Below are 16,298 nucleotides of genomic sequence, written 5' to 3'. Positions count from 1 at the left end.
GGAAGACGTGAGCATTGCTCCTAGTGAACACTTTATTTTCATAAAAGAACGGGACGAAGCAGATATTGTAGTTGAGGAGACATGTGAAATACTGGATCGGATAAACAGAGTGAGAGAAGAAATACGAAAGTGTTCAGCACCATGAAAGTGGAAAATTCCCCACGCCTAGATAAAACGAATTGCAGGCTGTTAAGAAAAGCAACAAGTGGTGCTGTGCCTGGAGCGTCGCTGCTCTTCCCCACCAGAAGTGGTGCTGTGCCTGGAGTGTCACTGCACTTCCCCGCCAGAAGTGGTGCTGCGCCTGGAGTGTCACTGCTCTTCGCCGCCACTCCGGGGTTGTCAGTGCTCTTCCGCTCCAGTGGTGACGCTGTGACATGTAGGCTGGTTCCTCCCCGCCAGTGGTGGCGCTGTAATAAAAACAAAACGTGATGGACAACTTCAGCAGGTCTAGCAATGTATGTGGAGGCACAAGCATTGTAAACGTCTGGAGTCCAATATGACTTCTTCAAAAGCGGTTGCGCTATATCTGAAAGAGCGGCTTCTCCCCTCCAGTGGCGGGAGGACATAGGCCCTCCCCGCCGAGAGTGGCACTGTAGCAAGAACAAAAATTGCTGGAAGAACTCAGCAAGTCTGACAGCATCTGTGGAGAGGAGTTAACATTTCGAGTCCAGATGGCTCTTGAGTGGCACAGTGACTGGAGAACCGGCCCCATCCCCGCCAGAAGCAGCGCTGTGACCGGAGGACCGGCACCTCCTCGCCAGTTGTGGCGCTGTGCCTGGCGTGTTAACGCCCCTTCCCTCCCGTAGCGGGGCTATGTTGGGAGGCCAGTCGCCTCCCTGCCAGAGGTGGCGCTGTGACTGGAGGATCGGCCTCCAGCCTGTTTGAGCTAAAGCTGAATTTTGGGTGTGTCGATAAGTCTGGAGGAAAACGGAGCTGGGGAAAAGACACAGTCAGGGAATTAACAGGAACAGTTGGTGGAAAAGGTGAGTGGAGACTGTCTAACAGAGACACCAGAAACATAGGAACCAGGGATTAGGGACTGGACTTGGACTTGAACCTGAACGTGGGCCTCTTAGCCTAGGAGCTGGTGATTCGGACTGGGGGCTGGGCTCACACATTGCACAACAAACCAAGATCCAAATGCTACGAGGAAGTCGCAACCTGTGTATGAGAAGAAGTAGAGAAAAGAAATCCAGCACCACTCAGGCAGTTTCTTACTGCTACCAGATTGGGTTGTGAGTGATATTTACAATGTTTAACAGCTTCTGTGGTCACTTTTTGTTTTGCTGTGAATTCTTAAGGCAGGCACTGATAGCACTTTAGTTGCCTCAGTGCTTATGTGCTCCTCACAGAGAAAGGTGCAAGAGGGAAGAGAGACAGCAGTTCAAGCAGGAGATGGGGAAAGATTTGGGGAAAACCTGTGGTCTTTGGTGGGGGAGAGAGACAGAAGGGCAAAGGGAGTTTTGCAGAAAGAATGGTTAACTGCAAACGGTAGAGTGAAAGAGGCAGAGAGAGAGAGAAAAGCTTTGCAGTGCTATGGGGAAAACCAGGGGTGTGGGTCTAACTGAGTTGCCCTTGCAGAGAGCCAGCACCAGCAAAGACACGATGAGCTGAATGGTTTGTTTCTGTGCTGTAATCTTTCATTGATTCTGAGTGTCAGAGTCAGAAGAATGGTTCGGGAGAAGTAGCTGAAGGGCGTTCCTCAGCTGAGGAAGCCAGGGCAATGAGGGCATGGACCGAGTTAATATTTTTCCCATTTTGGATAGTTGGGTGCTAGCAGATCCGTTTTGAACAAGCCTTCGGAGTTGATTTGAAAATGTGAGAAATTATGAGTCAAGACATGGGCTAAAAGAGTGATTTACAGAAAGAGCTGGAATTGCAGAGATTTTTGGTGGTTAGAAGATCTATAATGGGATCACACCGTGCCTTGCACCACTGACAGTGCAATCTTGTGCCTGGGTAGCAATGGCAGAACACAGGGGCTGATCTGCCAAGCTCTTGGCATGTAAATTGGAATGGGTTAAGAGTCTTGAGTTCCAATGATTTTGACGGTTCATTTTTAATGAAATGCTGGCTGCCAGATTAGCAGGTTGGGCAAATAGCTTTCCCACAGGTGAGATACAGTTTGCATCAAAGCATGCCAAAGCACTGGTTAGAGTATAGGGCTTGCAACCACAGGGAGTCATTTAGGTGAATAGTATAGTTGCATTCAAGGGGAAGCTGTATGAACACGAGGGAGAAAAGAATCAAAGGATATGTTGATGAGATGAGGAGGCTTGTGTGAATTATAAACAATAACATGGACGTTTAGGGTGGATCGGCCTGTGGTGTGAGTATACTTCGTATTGATGTCACGGTGTCCAATTTGACCCTGGGGCTGTGCTTTCCACCTCCTTCCCTCCCAATATACTCTCCATCACCAAGACTTCCTACCTCCACCCCTGTAACACTTTCCTTGACTTGACTCATCTGCACCTTTGTTACTACTGTTCTAGTGGTCCTGCAAAAGCAAAATACCACAGGTGGTGGAAATCTGAAATGAAAAACAGAAAATGCTGGAAATACTCAACAGTTTGGGGCAGCAACAGAGGAACAGAGTTTCAGGGCAGCTTTTTTGAAAGGTCACAACCTGAAATATTAACTCTGTTTCTCTCTCCACAGATGCTGCCAGACCTGTTGTGTGTTTCTGGCATTTTTTGTTCCGATTCGCTCCTGGCCGGCCTCCCATCTTGCAACTTCCTGAAACCTGAGCTCATCCAAAACTCTGCTGCCCGTATCCCAACTCGTCCCAAGTCCAGTTCAATCATCATCCCCTCCTGTGCTTGCTGACCTCCACATTGGCAAAGTCGTGATTTTAAAATTCTCATCCTTTGGTCTTCAAATCCCTCCATGGCCCCAACCCAGACTGTGTAACCTCCTCCAGCTGCATCACCCTCTGGGATCTCTGCGCTCTTCCAATTCTGCCCTCTTTCAGATCCCCAATTTTCATTGCTTCGTTGTTGGTGACCGTGTCTTCAGCTGCCTGGGCCCTGAGCTCTGCAATTTGCTCCCTACACCTCTCGGTCTCTACATCTCTTGGTCTCTCCACCTCGCTTTCCTCCTTTTAAGAGGCTCCTTAAAATCCACCTCTTTCATCTGGTGGGGGGAGGGGGTAAGGTTGCCAACCCTCCAGGTTTGACCTGCAGCCTCCAGGATTGAAGATCAATTATCCAGGACACTGCTGTGTGCAATTCTGGAGAAAAATAGTCAGGACATTCAAAAAAGATTGTCTTTTGTCATTTTCTTTGAACTTTTTTGCCGGATATAAAAAATATTGAAGGTGGGAGGGGGGGGAATAGGCTGTTTGGCTGACAGTCAAACATCATCCAATTAGGCCACAAATCTTTTTGCTTTCCAATTGGCGTAGGAAGGCAATGTGTCGTAAAGGTGGATGTGTTGTCCGACTAACGACTGGAGCCTTGGGGGGGGAGGTGGGGAGCGTCATGTGATAAAACCCCCAGGAATACATTTAATCACTGTTGGCAACCCTAGGGTACTAAGAGGCTTAGCGGGAAGACGGAAGCAAATAGTCAGAGGCTTAAGGGAAGGAAAGACTAAGAGTTTTAAAAGGAAATACTAAGAGATACTCAGACAATGTGGCTTGGTGTTAAATTTGACTTGATGGGGCTCTCAGATGCACCTGGGGACTATGTTAATGGCACAATGGAAATGCAAACTGTAAGATTGCTGCAATGGCTTTGCATCCTTTCAGTGTGGGAAGCACTGGGAGGCTGTGAAGCAATGCTGCTGCTCCAGGATGCATTTTTTTTTTAAATGCCAGTGGTAAATGCCAGGAAGTGGGTACAGGTTATGAAAGCACTGCGTGACTTTGTTCTGGAGAATAAAACCGTTTTTGTTTCTCAATAGGCAAACGTTTATACTGTGCCTTAGGGAGGGGTATGTCCCAATCCTAACAGAATAACCATGACCTTTTAATACAGTTTTGTTTTATTTGTTGGATGTGGGTGTCACTGGTTAGATCAGCCTTTATTGCCTATCTTCGGAGGGCAGAGTCAACCATGTTGCTGTAGGTCTGGAATCACTTGTAAACCAGACCAGGCAGATTTCCTCCCCTAAAGGGCGTTAGTGAACTAGATGGGTTTTTACGACAATCGGCAATGGTTTCACGGCCAACATTTAATTCCACCGTGGTTCTGCCATGGTGGGATTCAAACCTGGGTCTCTGGATTACCAGTCCAGCGACATTACCACTACGACACTGCCACCCCCTCCCCTTATCTTACGACTCTGGTAAGTTTATGTTGAAGCAAGTGACTTCTGTCCATTTGAGACAAAATAATCGATGCTGGAAATGCTACTGTCATAAAAGGAAATCTTTTTTAAGTGCATTGTCCTCGATGATGTCGAGCTTCTTGAGTGTTTTTGGAACTGCACTCATCCAGGCAAGGGAAGAGTATCCCATCACACTCCTGTGTTGTGCCTTGTAGATTGTGTATCAGTTTGTGGTCAATGGTAACCCCCAGGTGGGGGATTCAGTGGTGGTAATGCCATTGAATGTCATGGGGAGATAGTTGGATTCTCTCTTGTTGGAGGTGGTCATTGCCTGGCACTTGTGTGGTGCAAATATTACTTGTCACTTATTCGCCCAAGCCTGGATATTGTCCAGGTCTTGCTTCAGAATCTGAGGAGTTACAAATGGTGCTGAATGTTGTGCAATCGTCCATTTACAGATAGGAGTTTCAAATTACTCCCCTCCCTTGTGCGTGCAGAAGAGCTTCCAAATTTCATTCAGGTTTAGGCATTTTTGCCTCGTCTCAGCCTCCCCAACTCATGGAAATAGTTTCTCTCTATCAGTTCCCATTGAAATCTTGAAAACTTCGTCCACATCATCCCGTAACTTTCTTACTTTCGGGAAATACAGCCCTTGTTTATGCAAAGATGCCTCACTGACATTTTCTCAAGGGAAACTGGGCAATAAATGCTGGCCATCCCAATGAATTAATTTTAAGGAAAAAGCTCTCCTCATAATTTAACCCTTGGAGTCCATTCTAAACTCGATCATTCTAAAATTGACAGTGCATTCCCTCCAAGGCCAATATGTTCTTCCTTAAGTCTGGTGCCCAGAACTGTTCATAGTACTTCAGCTTTTGGATTTAAATAAATGTCACCTGGATGTCTCCTTAGTCCGATTTGTCAATCCACTGTTGTCCCTTGGTATTTGAATCTTCTGCTGAAAGCACTTGCTCTTTCCTCCTTTACTGTCCACAACCCTTGCCTTCTACTCGAGCTGATGTGGAGACTTTGCTCGCTATCAAGGAACTCTGCATTCCTTTTTGACTACTGAGTGAGTAATGTGACTGCCCCAATAGCACTGAACAGGACAATCCAGGTTGGAATGCTGCATGAAGCTGAGTTTGACACGAAGGACAATTTAATTACAAACAGTTGCTTGGTAGTGCAGAACTTGAATATTGCTGAAAAGGGAGACATGTTGCCGAAGCCTTTCGTCTTGCACCCATCAGGACAAATGCAAAGGTCCTGATTAGTTCACCATGGCAACACCTCGGCCAATCAGAGTCAACTTGCCAACCAATCAGGACCCTTTTCCCCTGTAGTACAAACTGTTTTGAAATATTGCTGAAAAAAGAGACATGTTGCCGAAGTTTTTTTGTCTTGCACTCTTCAGGACGAGTACAAAAATGCTAAATTTTAAACAACCACAACAATTTATACAACAGGGTAAAAGGGAGTTGATTAGTAATGTAGCTCATTTATGCTTGTTAGAAGTGACATACTATATATTCCTATGCAAGGACTGGTTCTCTCCAAACAAAAAGAAATGTTCAAGCCTTGCACCTGTTATGAATTACCCAGGAGCTTGGGGAGCCTATAATTCCCCACTGCTTTCTCCATGGAAATGCCTTGGCCATCAAAGTTGACTTGCCAACCAGTCAGCTCCCTTTTCTTCTGTAGTATAAATTTTTGTGGTCATTTGAAATTTGACTTTCTTGCATTTGTCCCAACGAGTGCAAGACAAAAAGCTTCAGTAATTTGTGTCTCTTTTCAGCAATAGACAATTTAATTGGCCTCAGCACCCCTGTGGTTTGGGAAAACCAGCCTGGGATTTCCTGCTCCTGATCACTCGCAAAAGAGTCCTGCGTAAAAATGAGTGCTTGTGAATGTTGAGCATGCCTGGTGATGCACGCTATCGAGGCTTGTCAATGGAGAACGGCTACTGGTTTGGTGGGGATAGAGTGAAGGTTGAATGATGCCTATGGATAAGTGGCACGATAAGCAGTCACCACCTACAGGGGAGACGGAGAGAAGCAAAATGAACCCCACTTTGTTACCTGAGAGTCTGTCAGACCTTCAAAAGCTTCAGTCAGCTCATGTTCAGTTGGGACAGATCAAGGTGGCATTGCCTTTGGGTGTCAGCCATGGCTCAGCAAAGTAGCAACGCTCAGCTCTAAGCCAGAAGAATGTGGGGTCCAGCCCCAGTCCAGAGCGCAAAATCCAGGGAGCGCTGCACTGTCAAAGGTGCTGTCTTTCGGATAAGCCCTCTCATGATGACATAAAGGGTCCCACGGCCACTATTTCGAAGAAGTGGCACAGAAGTGCTGGGCAATGGTAATCCCTCATGCAAGTCTTCAAAAATAGAGGGTTTTTTTCAGTATCACATTGCTTTGTGAGGGACCTTGTGCTTAAAAATTAGCTGCTATGCCTACTCCATTACAGCAGTAACTACACTTAGATAAAGTACTTAATTGGCTGTAAAGTATATCAACATTTCCTGATGGTGGGAACGGCGCTATGAAAATGCAAGACTTTCTTCTGGTGTCTCTTAGTTACAGCCTGGAGATGCTGAAGCACTCTTTACCTTTAATTAGCAGCTCCTCTTATCAGTGTAATGGAAAAAGCTTACACTGATGGAGTTAGAAAATGGTTTAAGTATTTAGTATCTTAGGGCACTCCCTCTTAAAGTTCTATTGAGAAACCCAAGGGAAGGCCGAAGATATGTGATGAAACAGCATGTAGGCTGAAAGAGAGAAAGAAAGGTGATGAGGTTAATCAAGACATGTTGATTAGATATTATATTCAAATTTGTAAACCTATAGATGGAACACAGCGAAGAGGGAGCGTGTGAGGGGCGGTGAGCAAGGAGGGAGAGCGCGAGGGGCGGGGAGGGGGAGCGCGAGGGGCGGGGAGGGGGAGCGCGAGGGGCGGGGAGGGGGGAGCGCGAGGGGCGGGGAGGGGGGAGCGCGAGGGCGAGGGGCGGGGAGGGAGGAGGGTGAGGGCGAGGGGCGGGGAGGGAGGAGGGTGAGTGCGAGGGGCAGGGAGGGACCAGGGAGAGTGTGATATTTCTTTGAAGTATTATGCAATTTCAGAGTCACATTGTACTGTTAATATAGAAACTGGATGTAGTTGATCTCCCAAGTGTTAAAAGTGTCAGCCCTCAGACCTGGCCCTTCAGGATGCTGAGCCTCATGTTTTAGAGAGAATGTCAGCTAAAGAATGAGGCAAATTAGTGCTGTTCAGTGATCAGCCTTTCTGTCAAGTGGAGGCAGTCCTGCATCACAGAAGAAGGTTATTCATCCTGTCATATCTGTGCTGGTTCTCTCAAAGGTCGGTTGTGCTTAAATTCATATCCCCACCACATTTTAACTTGTAGCCCAGTGTCGTCTCCTAGGGCCCATTCTTCACACAGTCCTGACTGGCACATACCCAGTGGTGGTGGAGTTAATTGTTCTTGTAATGTAGAACCTGGCACCTCTCCAGATCCATTACCATATCTGCTTGATAGTATTCTGCCATCTGCTTGGATGAAGCGAAGGCTGGATGTTAAAAGCCTGTAGATTGCATGGAGACTAAAGGAAGGAACTTCTGAAAGGCAGAAAAGAAAGACTTGCATTTATATAGTGCCCTTTTTGACCACTGGATGTTCCAAAGTGCTTTACAGCCAATGAAGTACTTTTGAAGTGTCGTCACTGTTGTAATGCAGGAAATGTGGCAGGCAATTTGCACACAGCCAGCTCCCACAAACAGCAATGTGATAATGACCAGATGATTTGTTTTTGTGATGTTGATTGAGTGGTCATTATTGACCAGGATACTGAGGCTAGCTCCCTCTGCTCTTCTTTGAGATCATTCCATGGGATCCTTTGCATCCACTGAGCGGGCAAGTGGTGGGATGGAAAGGTGGGTGGGTCTCTATTTAACATCTCAACTGAGCGGCCCCTCTGACAATGCAGCACTCCCTCAGTACTGCAGTAGGATTTTTGCGCTCAACATCCAGGAGTGGGCCCTGAACATACAACCTTCTGACTTGGAGAGGAGAGTGCTGCCAACAGAGCCAGGCCTGATGCTCACGTAATGGGCCCGAATGGGTTAGCCAGGCCCGATGGATCTTACCGCCAGCGAACTTGTCAACCCTGGGGAAGTGCCTTGGCCTAATCCCCTCCCCCATCTGGGGAGATAGTGATTGGCCACAGGATCACCGCTCTCCCTGTCCCCCGCCATCACCCCAGCAACACCCAGGCAACCAACTCTCGAGACAAGTTGTGGCAGCTAATGATTTCCCCTGCCTGTGTGGCAACCTGTAAATTCTCAACCACTTAAATCTGCATGGGAGCAGTGGCAGTAGTGATATAATGAGGACGGTGTGCTGAAGATGGTGAGCCCTGATTTCTTGAGGGACAGTCAGAAGTCTGCACCTGCCGATTAGAGTGGGACTCTTTACACTCAGGCAACACTTGGAGTTCTACACTGCAACCAAAGTATCTTTTTAAGTGGTGGACCCAACTCTCTCCTAAAACTCCTGGCAGACTTTGTTGGTCTTGCTGGTCTCTCAGCTTGCACCCTCTATAATCCAAAACTCACCCAAAACTCGACTGCCCACACCTTAACTCGCATCAAGTTCCGCTCATCCATCACGCCCTGTGTTTGCTGACCTACACTGGCTTCCTGACTTCCACCGCCTTGATTTTAAAATTCTCATCCTTGCTTTTGAATCCCTCTGTGGCCTCGCCCCCTCAATGTCTACGTGATCTCCTAAGGCCCCACAATCCTCCAAGATAACTGTGCTCCTCTAATTCTGACTCCACTGTTGGTGGCCGTGTCTTCAGCTGCCTGGGCCCCATGCACTGGAATTCCCTCCCTAAACCTCTCCGGCTCCCCCCTTCTTTAAGACGCTTCTTAAAACCTACCTCGTTGACTGAGCTTTTGGGCATCTGTCCTAATTTTTCTTTATTCATCCATGGGATGTGGCTAGGCCAGCATTTATTGCCCATCCTAACTGCCCTTGAGAAGGTGGTGGTGAGCCGCCTTCTTGAACCGCGGCAGTCCATGTGGTGTAGGTACACCCACAGTGCTGTTAGGAAGTTTGAGGATTTTGACCCAGTGACAGTGAAGGAACAAGGATATATTCCCAAGTCAGGATGGTGAGTGGCTTGGAGGGGAGCTTCCACATGGTGGTGTTCCCATGTGTCTGCAGCACTTGTCCTTCTAGATGGTAGCGGTTATGAGTTTGGAAGGTACTATTGAAGGAGGATTGATGAGTTTGTGCAGTGCATCTTGTAGACGGGACAAACTGCTGCTACTGTGTATCGGTGGTGGAGGGAGGGAATGGATGTGGTGCCAATCAAGCAGGCTGCTTTGTCCTGGATGGTGTCATGTTTCTTGAGTGTTGTGGGAGCTACACTGATCCAGGCAAGCGGGGAGTATTCCATCACACTCCTGACTTGTGCCTTGTAGGTAGTGGACAGACTGTGAGGAGTCAGGAGGTGAGTTACTCACCGCAGTATTCTTAGCCTTTGGCCTGCTCTTGTAGCTACTCTATTTAATATGGCTAGTCCAGTTCAGTTTATGATCAATGGTAACCCCTGGGATGTTGATATCTGCATATGTGGCTCAGTGCCAAACTTTGTTTGAACGCTGATATGAAGTCCCTCGGAATGTTTTATTCTGTTAAGGGTGCTATATAAACATAAGTTGCTGTATTGCCCTGGTGTGTCTGGTTTAATGTGATATGACAACTAATTCACAAGTTTTCCCTCTTTCTTCCAGGATTCTCTGACTCTGCACTTCAACATGTCGTTCCAAACATGTGGTCCCAATGAGGCGATGGTGGTTTCAGGTACGGTAACACTGCCTCCATTCAGTGTGTAATCAGCTCAGGCCCTTTGACTGCAGTTGAGCCTGGTTTTCTTCTCACCAGCAATCCACCCCTGTGCGGCTATCACTGGTCTGCGATCAGGAGTGGGAGCGCTGGCTAATTCTTGGTGAAGTCTTCACCCCAAACTCTCCTCATCCTGGGGCCCATTGTTGTACCCTGAAAGGTGAAGAGCAGCTAAGGTTGCAAGTATCGGGACTCGGCCATTGAAGGAGGCAGAATGAATAGAAAAGAGGAACAAAAGGAATGCACGTTGATGTAGTCGCTTTCTCAACATTCCGAAATACTTCGCAACCAGTGAAGTGCTAATTGATGTGTAGTCACTGTTGTGAAAGTTCCACAAACAGCAATAAAATAATAACCAGATAATTTGTTTTTAGTGTCTTTGGTTGAGGGATATATACTGGCCAGAACACTGGGGTGAACTCCCCTTGTCCAAAGTAATGGCCTGTGAGATCTGTCACATCTGAGCTGAGAGGGCATTATTAGGATATTAGGAGATGTTAGGACAGATACCCAAAAGCTCAGTCAAAGAGGGAGGCTTTAAGAAACATCTTAAAGGAGGATTGGCAGAGAGAGGGAGAGGTTTAGGGAGGGAATTCCAGAGCTTGGGACCCAGGCAGCTGAAGGCATGACAACCAATGATGGAGCGATTAAAAGCGAGGATGAAGCAGAGGCCAGAATTAAAGGAGCACAGATATCTCAGAAGGTTGTGAGGCTGCAGGAGATCACAGACACAGGGAGCGGATGAGGCCACAAAGGGATTCAAAAGCAAGAATGAGAATTTTAAATTCAAGGTGTTGGAAGCCATGAAGCCAATGTAGGTCAGCAAACACAGGGCGTGATGGATGAGCGGAACTTGATGCGAGTTAGGATATGGCCAATAGAGTTTTGGATGAGCTCGAGATTACGGAGGGTGCAAGCTGAGAGACCAGCAAGGACAAAGTCTGCCAGCATCTACACTGGAAACATTGAAAGAGGGAGTTTTAGGAGAGAGTTGGGTCCACCACTTAAAAAGAGACTCTGGTTGCAGTGTAGAACTCTAAGTTCTACCTGAGTGTAGAGATTCCCACTGTAATCAGCAGGTGGAGACCTCTGACTGTCCCTCAATAAACCAGGGCTCACCATTGTCAGCGCACCGCCATTGGCTATATCCCATGCTCACTCAAAGATTAAGTGTTGAGAATTTACTGGTTGCCATACAGGAAGGAGAATCATTGGCTGCATGCTCCACCTTGGTTGAACTCTGTTCTCATCTGTAAATCTGCATTTCCGACAGTGCAGCATGCCCTCAGTGCACCTAGATTTTGTGCTCAAGTCTGTGGAGTGGGACTTGAACCCATCCATCATCTTCTGACTCGGAAGAGAAGACAAGGCTGTGGGGTGGGTGATGTGGGCGTATCTGGGAGTGGGGGGGGCAGTTGCTGCTGGCTCACCCTCATGGGTTCATGAACAAGGAAAATAGGTCGAGGGAATGCACGGTGCAATTGTCTTAGAAAAGGAAGCAGTTTTGTTCGGTTATCCCAGATTTGCGAGGGTACTCTCTCCTTTTATGACTTGGCCTCTATCACAGCAATTATTGTGTGTTTGGACGAAGCACTGTACCAGTAACCAGTCCCACTTCTGTTTACAGTGGCAGAGATACAGTCACCGTTTGATTCTTTAATTGCTGCATCTTGTGTTAATGCCCATGCTTCCTGATCAACTGCCTCTGCTGTTCTCTTAACTCGCACCAAATCTTGTTCGCCCATCACCCAACGTATTCTCTGGCCAACGGTGGCTTCCCATTCTGGAGACAACTCAGTTGTAAAATTCTCATCCTTATTTTTAAATATCTCTAAAACCTCTCCCACACCCCCAACCCCACTATCTTTGTAATCTCCTCCAGTCCTCCAACCCTCCGAGATCTCCTCTAATCCTGGCCTCGTGGCACGGCTGATTTTCATCGTTCCACCATTGGTGGCTGTGCTTTCAGCTGTCTGGGCCCCAAGCTCTGGAATTCCCTTCTTAAACCTCCCTGCCTCCTTAAGATGCTCCTTAATTCCTCTCAACTGTTATAGTTTCTCCTTGTGTGCTTTGGTGCAAATCTTTATTTGATAACCTTCCTGTGAAGCATGTTAGGACATCTGTGGGCAGCTGGAACAGCAACATGAGAGTTATTGAAGCTAAGAAATCTGAGGCACTTCGCCCAGGAGCTTCCTGCCATACAAACCCTCGTTTTCCATGTTCCCACCAACAAGATGGTTGTTAACAAGTGCTGACTTTTCTAATTTTTTTTAATGAATTGTGGTTTGTAGTGCCTTTTTAATGTAAGGGTGAGTGATTGAAAGAGCTTGCATTTATATAACTTTTTTCACTGCCACAGGATGCCTCAGAAATGTTTTACATTCTGGTGCTTTTGTGAAGTTTACTCACGGTTATAACGTAGACAGCATGGCAGCCAATTTGCAACCAGTAATGTGGCAATGACCGGATAATCTGATTTTTTAGTGATGTTGGCTGGGTGATAAGTATTTGGTTCAGGACCCCAGGGATCACTCCTGTGCTCCATTTCGAATCTTTCGGCATCTTTCACATCCATCGGAGAGGGCAGATGGTCCTTCAGTTTAACATCTTATCCGGAAGACAGAACCTCCAACAGTGTAGCCCAGGAGAGTAGAAAATCTGACAATGTTGACAAGTCAGTTAACTCATCAAGTTAGTTAATCTGCTCACTTGTGCATGTTATTTGACTCCTAGTCCTGGCCTGACTTGATGTCCACAAACAACAGGGGTTCAGTGGAAAGCCATTGGGAGAAGCAACCTGCTCACTCCTCTCTTAATTTCAGGGTTTTGAGGTTAAATTGCAGCACTTCTGTGGCAGCCGTAGCTGTGTGACTAATCCTACAGCTTTCAGGTAGAACCCCACTATTCACTAGGCTAATGGTGCTGGGCCAGCGTAGAGAGAGATATAGGGGGACAAGCCCTGGAGTTTAGAGGTTGAATAAGGCGTGGCTTGCTGAGGTGTGTTTCAGAGTTAAAAAGGGGCAGGAGTGACACTTAGTCCATTCCTTGTCATACCCCTGAAATATCAAAAAGAATTAGTGTGGAGCAAGTACCTTTCAAAGCCAGGAGGGCTTTGTTGCAATGAGGTCTTGAATCTACCAATTCCTCAGTCGCTGTGACCCTGTACTTCACCAGCTCTGACCCAAGTTGATGCCAGTTGGAAGTTTTAAAAACTATATAACCGCAATTCAGAAGTGATGCGTCCAAGACTCAGTTGATCAGGGGAAAGCTCTGAGTGCGTGAACAAGGATTTGCCCAGAACATGCGGAATATTTGGTAACCAGTTCAACACTGTCTATTGGAGCTCAGTGTAGAAAATCTTGGGAATTGCTGAAGTCAGAATGTGCCCAGTCCCCAACCGAGTCCTGTAAAAGTCAGGTTGGGAGGTGGTCCTGCACTCGCTCGCCCAACCTATTGAACTGCGGGGGGAGGGCCATTGAAAAGCAGCCACGTAAAATAATTTGTTGGTCAGGTTTAACTGTGGAGGGAACCCATATATATCTGCAGTGACCTGCCATTCCTGTAAGATATGAGGGTAAGTGTTTGCAGGTTTTTCCGTAATCTTTCTGTAGCCTGACTGGCACCCCCCCCCCCCCCCCCCCCCCCCCCCCCCAACATAACCACTTCTAAATAGCCCCCTGCATTGTTTTAAGGAATTGGAGAATCTTAAGAGTTACAGTACAGAAGGAGGCCGTTCGACCTGTCATGTCTGTGCCACCCCACCTCTCTGCAAGAGCAACTTGGCTGGTCCCATTTCCCTGCCCTTTTCCCTGTAGCCCTGCAAACTTTTCCCCCTCCAGATAATGATCCAATTTCCTTTTGAAAGCCACGATTGAATCTGCTTCCACCCCCCACTCTCTGGCAGTGCATTCCAGACCCTAACCGCTCGCTGCATAAAAATGTTATCCTTCATGGCGCCTTTGATCCCTTTGCCAATCACAAATCTGTGCCCTCTTGTTCTCAATCCTTCCACCAATGGGAACAGTTTCTCCCTATCTACAAAAAAATGCTGGAAAAACTCAGCAGGTCTGACAGCACCTGTGGAAAGAAAGACAGTTAATGTTTCGAGTCCATATGATTCTTCAGCTCTGAAGAAGAGTCATACGGCCTTGAAACGTTAACTTTGTCTTTCTCTCCGCAGATGCTGTCAGACCTGCTGAGATTTTCCAGCATTTTTTGTTTTTGTTTCAGATTTCCAGCATCTGCAGTATTTTGCCTTTCTCCCTATCTACTCTGTCCTGACCCCTCATGATTTTGAACACCATTCGCAAATCTTCTCTTCACTAAGGAGAACAGCCCCAGCTTCTGAATCCTGCCCAAATGACTGAAGTGTCTCAATCACAAAGCGATTCTCATAACTCCTGTCTGACATTCCTCCATTGCCTCTACATCCTTTCCAAAGTGTGATGCCCAGAATTGGACGCAGTACTCCAGTTGAGGCTGAACTAGTATTTTAGAAAGGTTTCCCATAACCTCCTTGCTTTTGTACTCTAGCCTCTGTTTATAAAGCTTAGCATCCTGTATGCCTTATTAACCATTTGTTGACATGCCCTGCCACCTTCAGTGATTTGTGCACATTTACACAAGGCTCCTTCAGCAGTACCTTCCAAACCCACGACCACTGCCACCTAGAAGGACAAGGGCAGCAGGTAGATGGGAACACCACCACCTGGAAGCCCCTCTCCAAATCACTCACCATCCTGACTTGGAAATATATTGCTGTTCCTTCATTGTCACTGGGTCAAAATCTTGGAATTCCCTTTCTAACAGCACTGTGGGTGTCCCTACAGCACATGGACTGCAGCGGTTTGAGAAGGTAGCTCACCACCACCTTCTCAAGAGCAACTAGGGATGTTCAATAAATGCTGGCCCAGCCAGCTAAGCCCACATCTCGTGAACGAATAAAAAAAAATAAATACCCCCAGGTACTTCTGCTCCTGCACCCTTTTTAAAATTGTACCCTTTCATTTATGTTGCCTCTCCTCGTTCTTCCTAACAAAATTTATCAGTTCGCACTTCTCTATATTAAATTTCATCAGCAAAGTGTCTGCCAATTCCATTGTATGTGTCCCCTTGGAGCCTATCACAATCTTCCTCGCAGTTCACTGTACTTCCCAGTTTTTTTAACTTCCACAATCATCGCGAACAAGTCATGTCCTACATGCTGTGAGACCTCAGAAGTTGCATTTGAGCTCAGCAGGCTATGGTAAATATTGAAGTGGACTCGGACTCAAATGTCCCATTGCTGGATACAGTATCAGCTGCCATCGTCTTGGAAGCTTATCCCCCACCTCTGCTGCTTCGCCCCACTCACCATTAAACATTTCACCGTTCCTTCACTGTCGCTGGGTCAAAATCCTGGAACTCCCTTCCTAACAGCACTGGGTATACTACACCACATGGACTGCAGCGGTTCAAGAAGGCAGCTCACCACCACCTTCTCAAGGGCAATTAGGGATGGGCAATAAATGCTGGCCTAGCCAGCGAAGCCCACATCCCGTGAATGATTTTTTTAAAAGTTGCATAAGTTACCAAGCTGGATCCTCAAGCTCATCAAGTTTTTTTCAGTTTCTGACATGCCAGTGTGTCTTTTCTGTTGTGATATGATAATTTTTTGTAAACTTTTGCAGCAGTGCAAGTCCTTTGCTTTGGTAACATGAGCTTTTGCAGTTTGGGGCGGGGCTTATCAGGAGCATTTGTTTGCAGAGGTTCATGTATTTGTCATGAAGGAAAGTTTGAAGATAGCCATTTTAGTGACCCACCTTGCCCCTTTTGCCATTTGGGAGCTTCTAATACATGGATTCATACAACCTGGAAGGGAGGCCATTTCGCCCATTGTGCCTATGCTAGCTCTCTGTCAGCCATTTAGTCCCATTCACCTCTTTTCCCTACAGTCCTGCTAGTGTTTCCATTTTCTGGAGAATATTTTTGCTAAATATATATCTACAGATATATGTTCCTATTCAACCCCTCAATACGAACTATTAGATCGCTTGGCTCCGCAGCCTTTTGCCTTGTTGCTCGTACCTTTCAAATACTGAGGGGAGGTTGGAATGGCACCAGGAACAAAGGACTTCAATTATTT

The 16,298-nt window shown here is 46.8% G+C and overlaps 1 protein-coding gene across 5 annotated transcripts in view; it reads left to right on the top strand.

The window, feature by feature from the left end:
* Positions 1-478: 478 nt before the first annotated feature.
* The window catches only part of LOC121291363 (flotillin-1-like), a 28,292-nt gene continuing 12,472 nt past the window's right edge, over positions 479-16,298 (top strand). For 2 of the 5 annotated variants that reach the window (XM_041212435.1, XM_041212433.1), the window contains exons 1-2: positions 479-983; positions 10,063-10,132. In XM_041212435.1, the coding sequence (XP_041068369.1) occupies positions 10,112-10,132 (21 nt within the window). In that variant the 5' untranslated portion in view covers positions 479-983; positions 10,063-10,111. Of the gene's footprint in view, positions 984-1,009; positions 1,236-10,062; positions 10,133-16,298 lie in introns of those variants that run through there. The other 3 variants (XM_041212437.1, XM_041212434.1, XM_041212436.1) reach the window with 3 other exon arrangements.

The sequence above is a fragment of the Carcharodon carcharias genome, chromosome 19, assembly GCF_017639515.1.
Source record: "Carcharodon carcharias isolate sCarCar2 chromosome 19, sCarCar2.pri, whole genome shotgun sequence".
Classification (NCBI taxonomy): Eukaryota; Metazoa; Chordata; class Chondrichthyes; order Lamniformes; family Lamnidae; genus Carcharodon; species Carcharodon carcharias.
The sequence above is the reverse complement of the archived record's forward strand: the minus strand, read 5'-3'. Positions and strand labels throughout refer to the sequence as shown.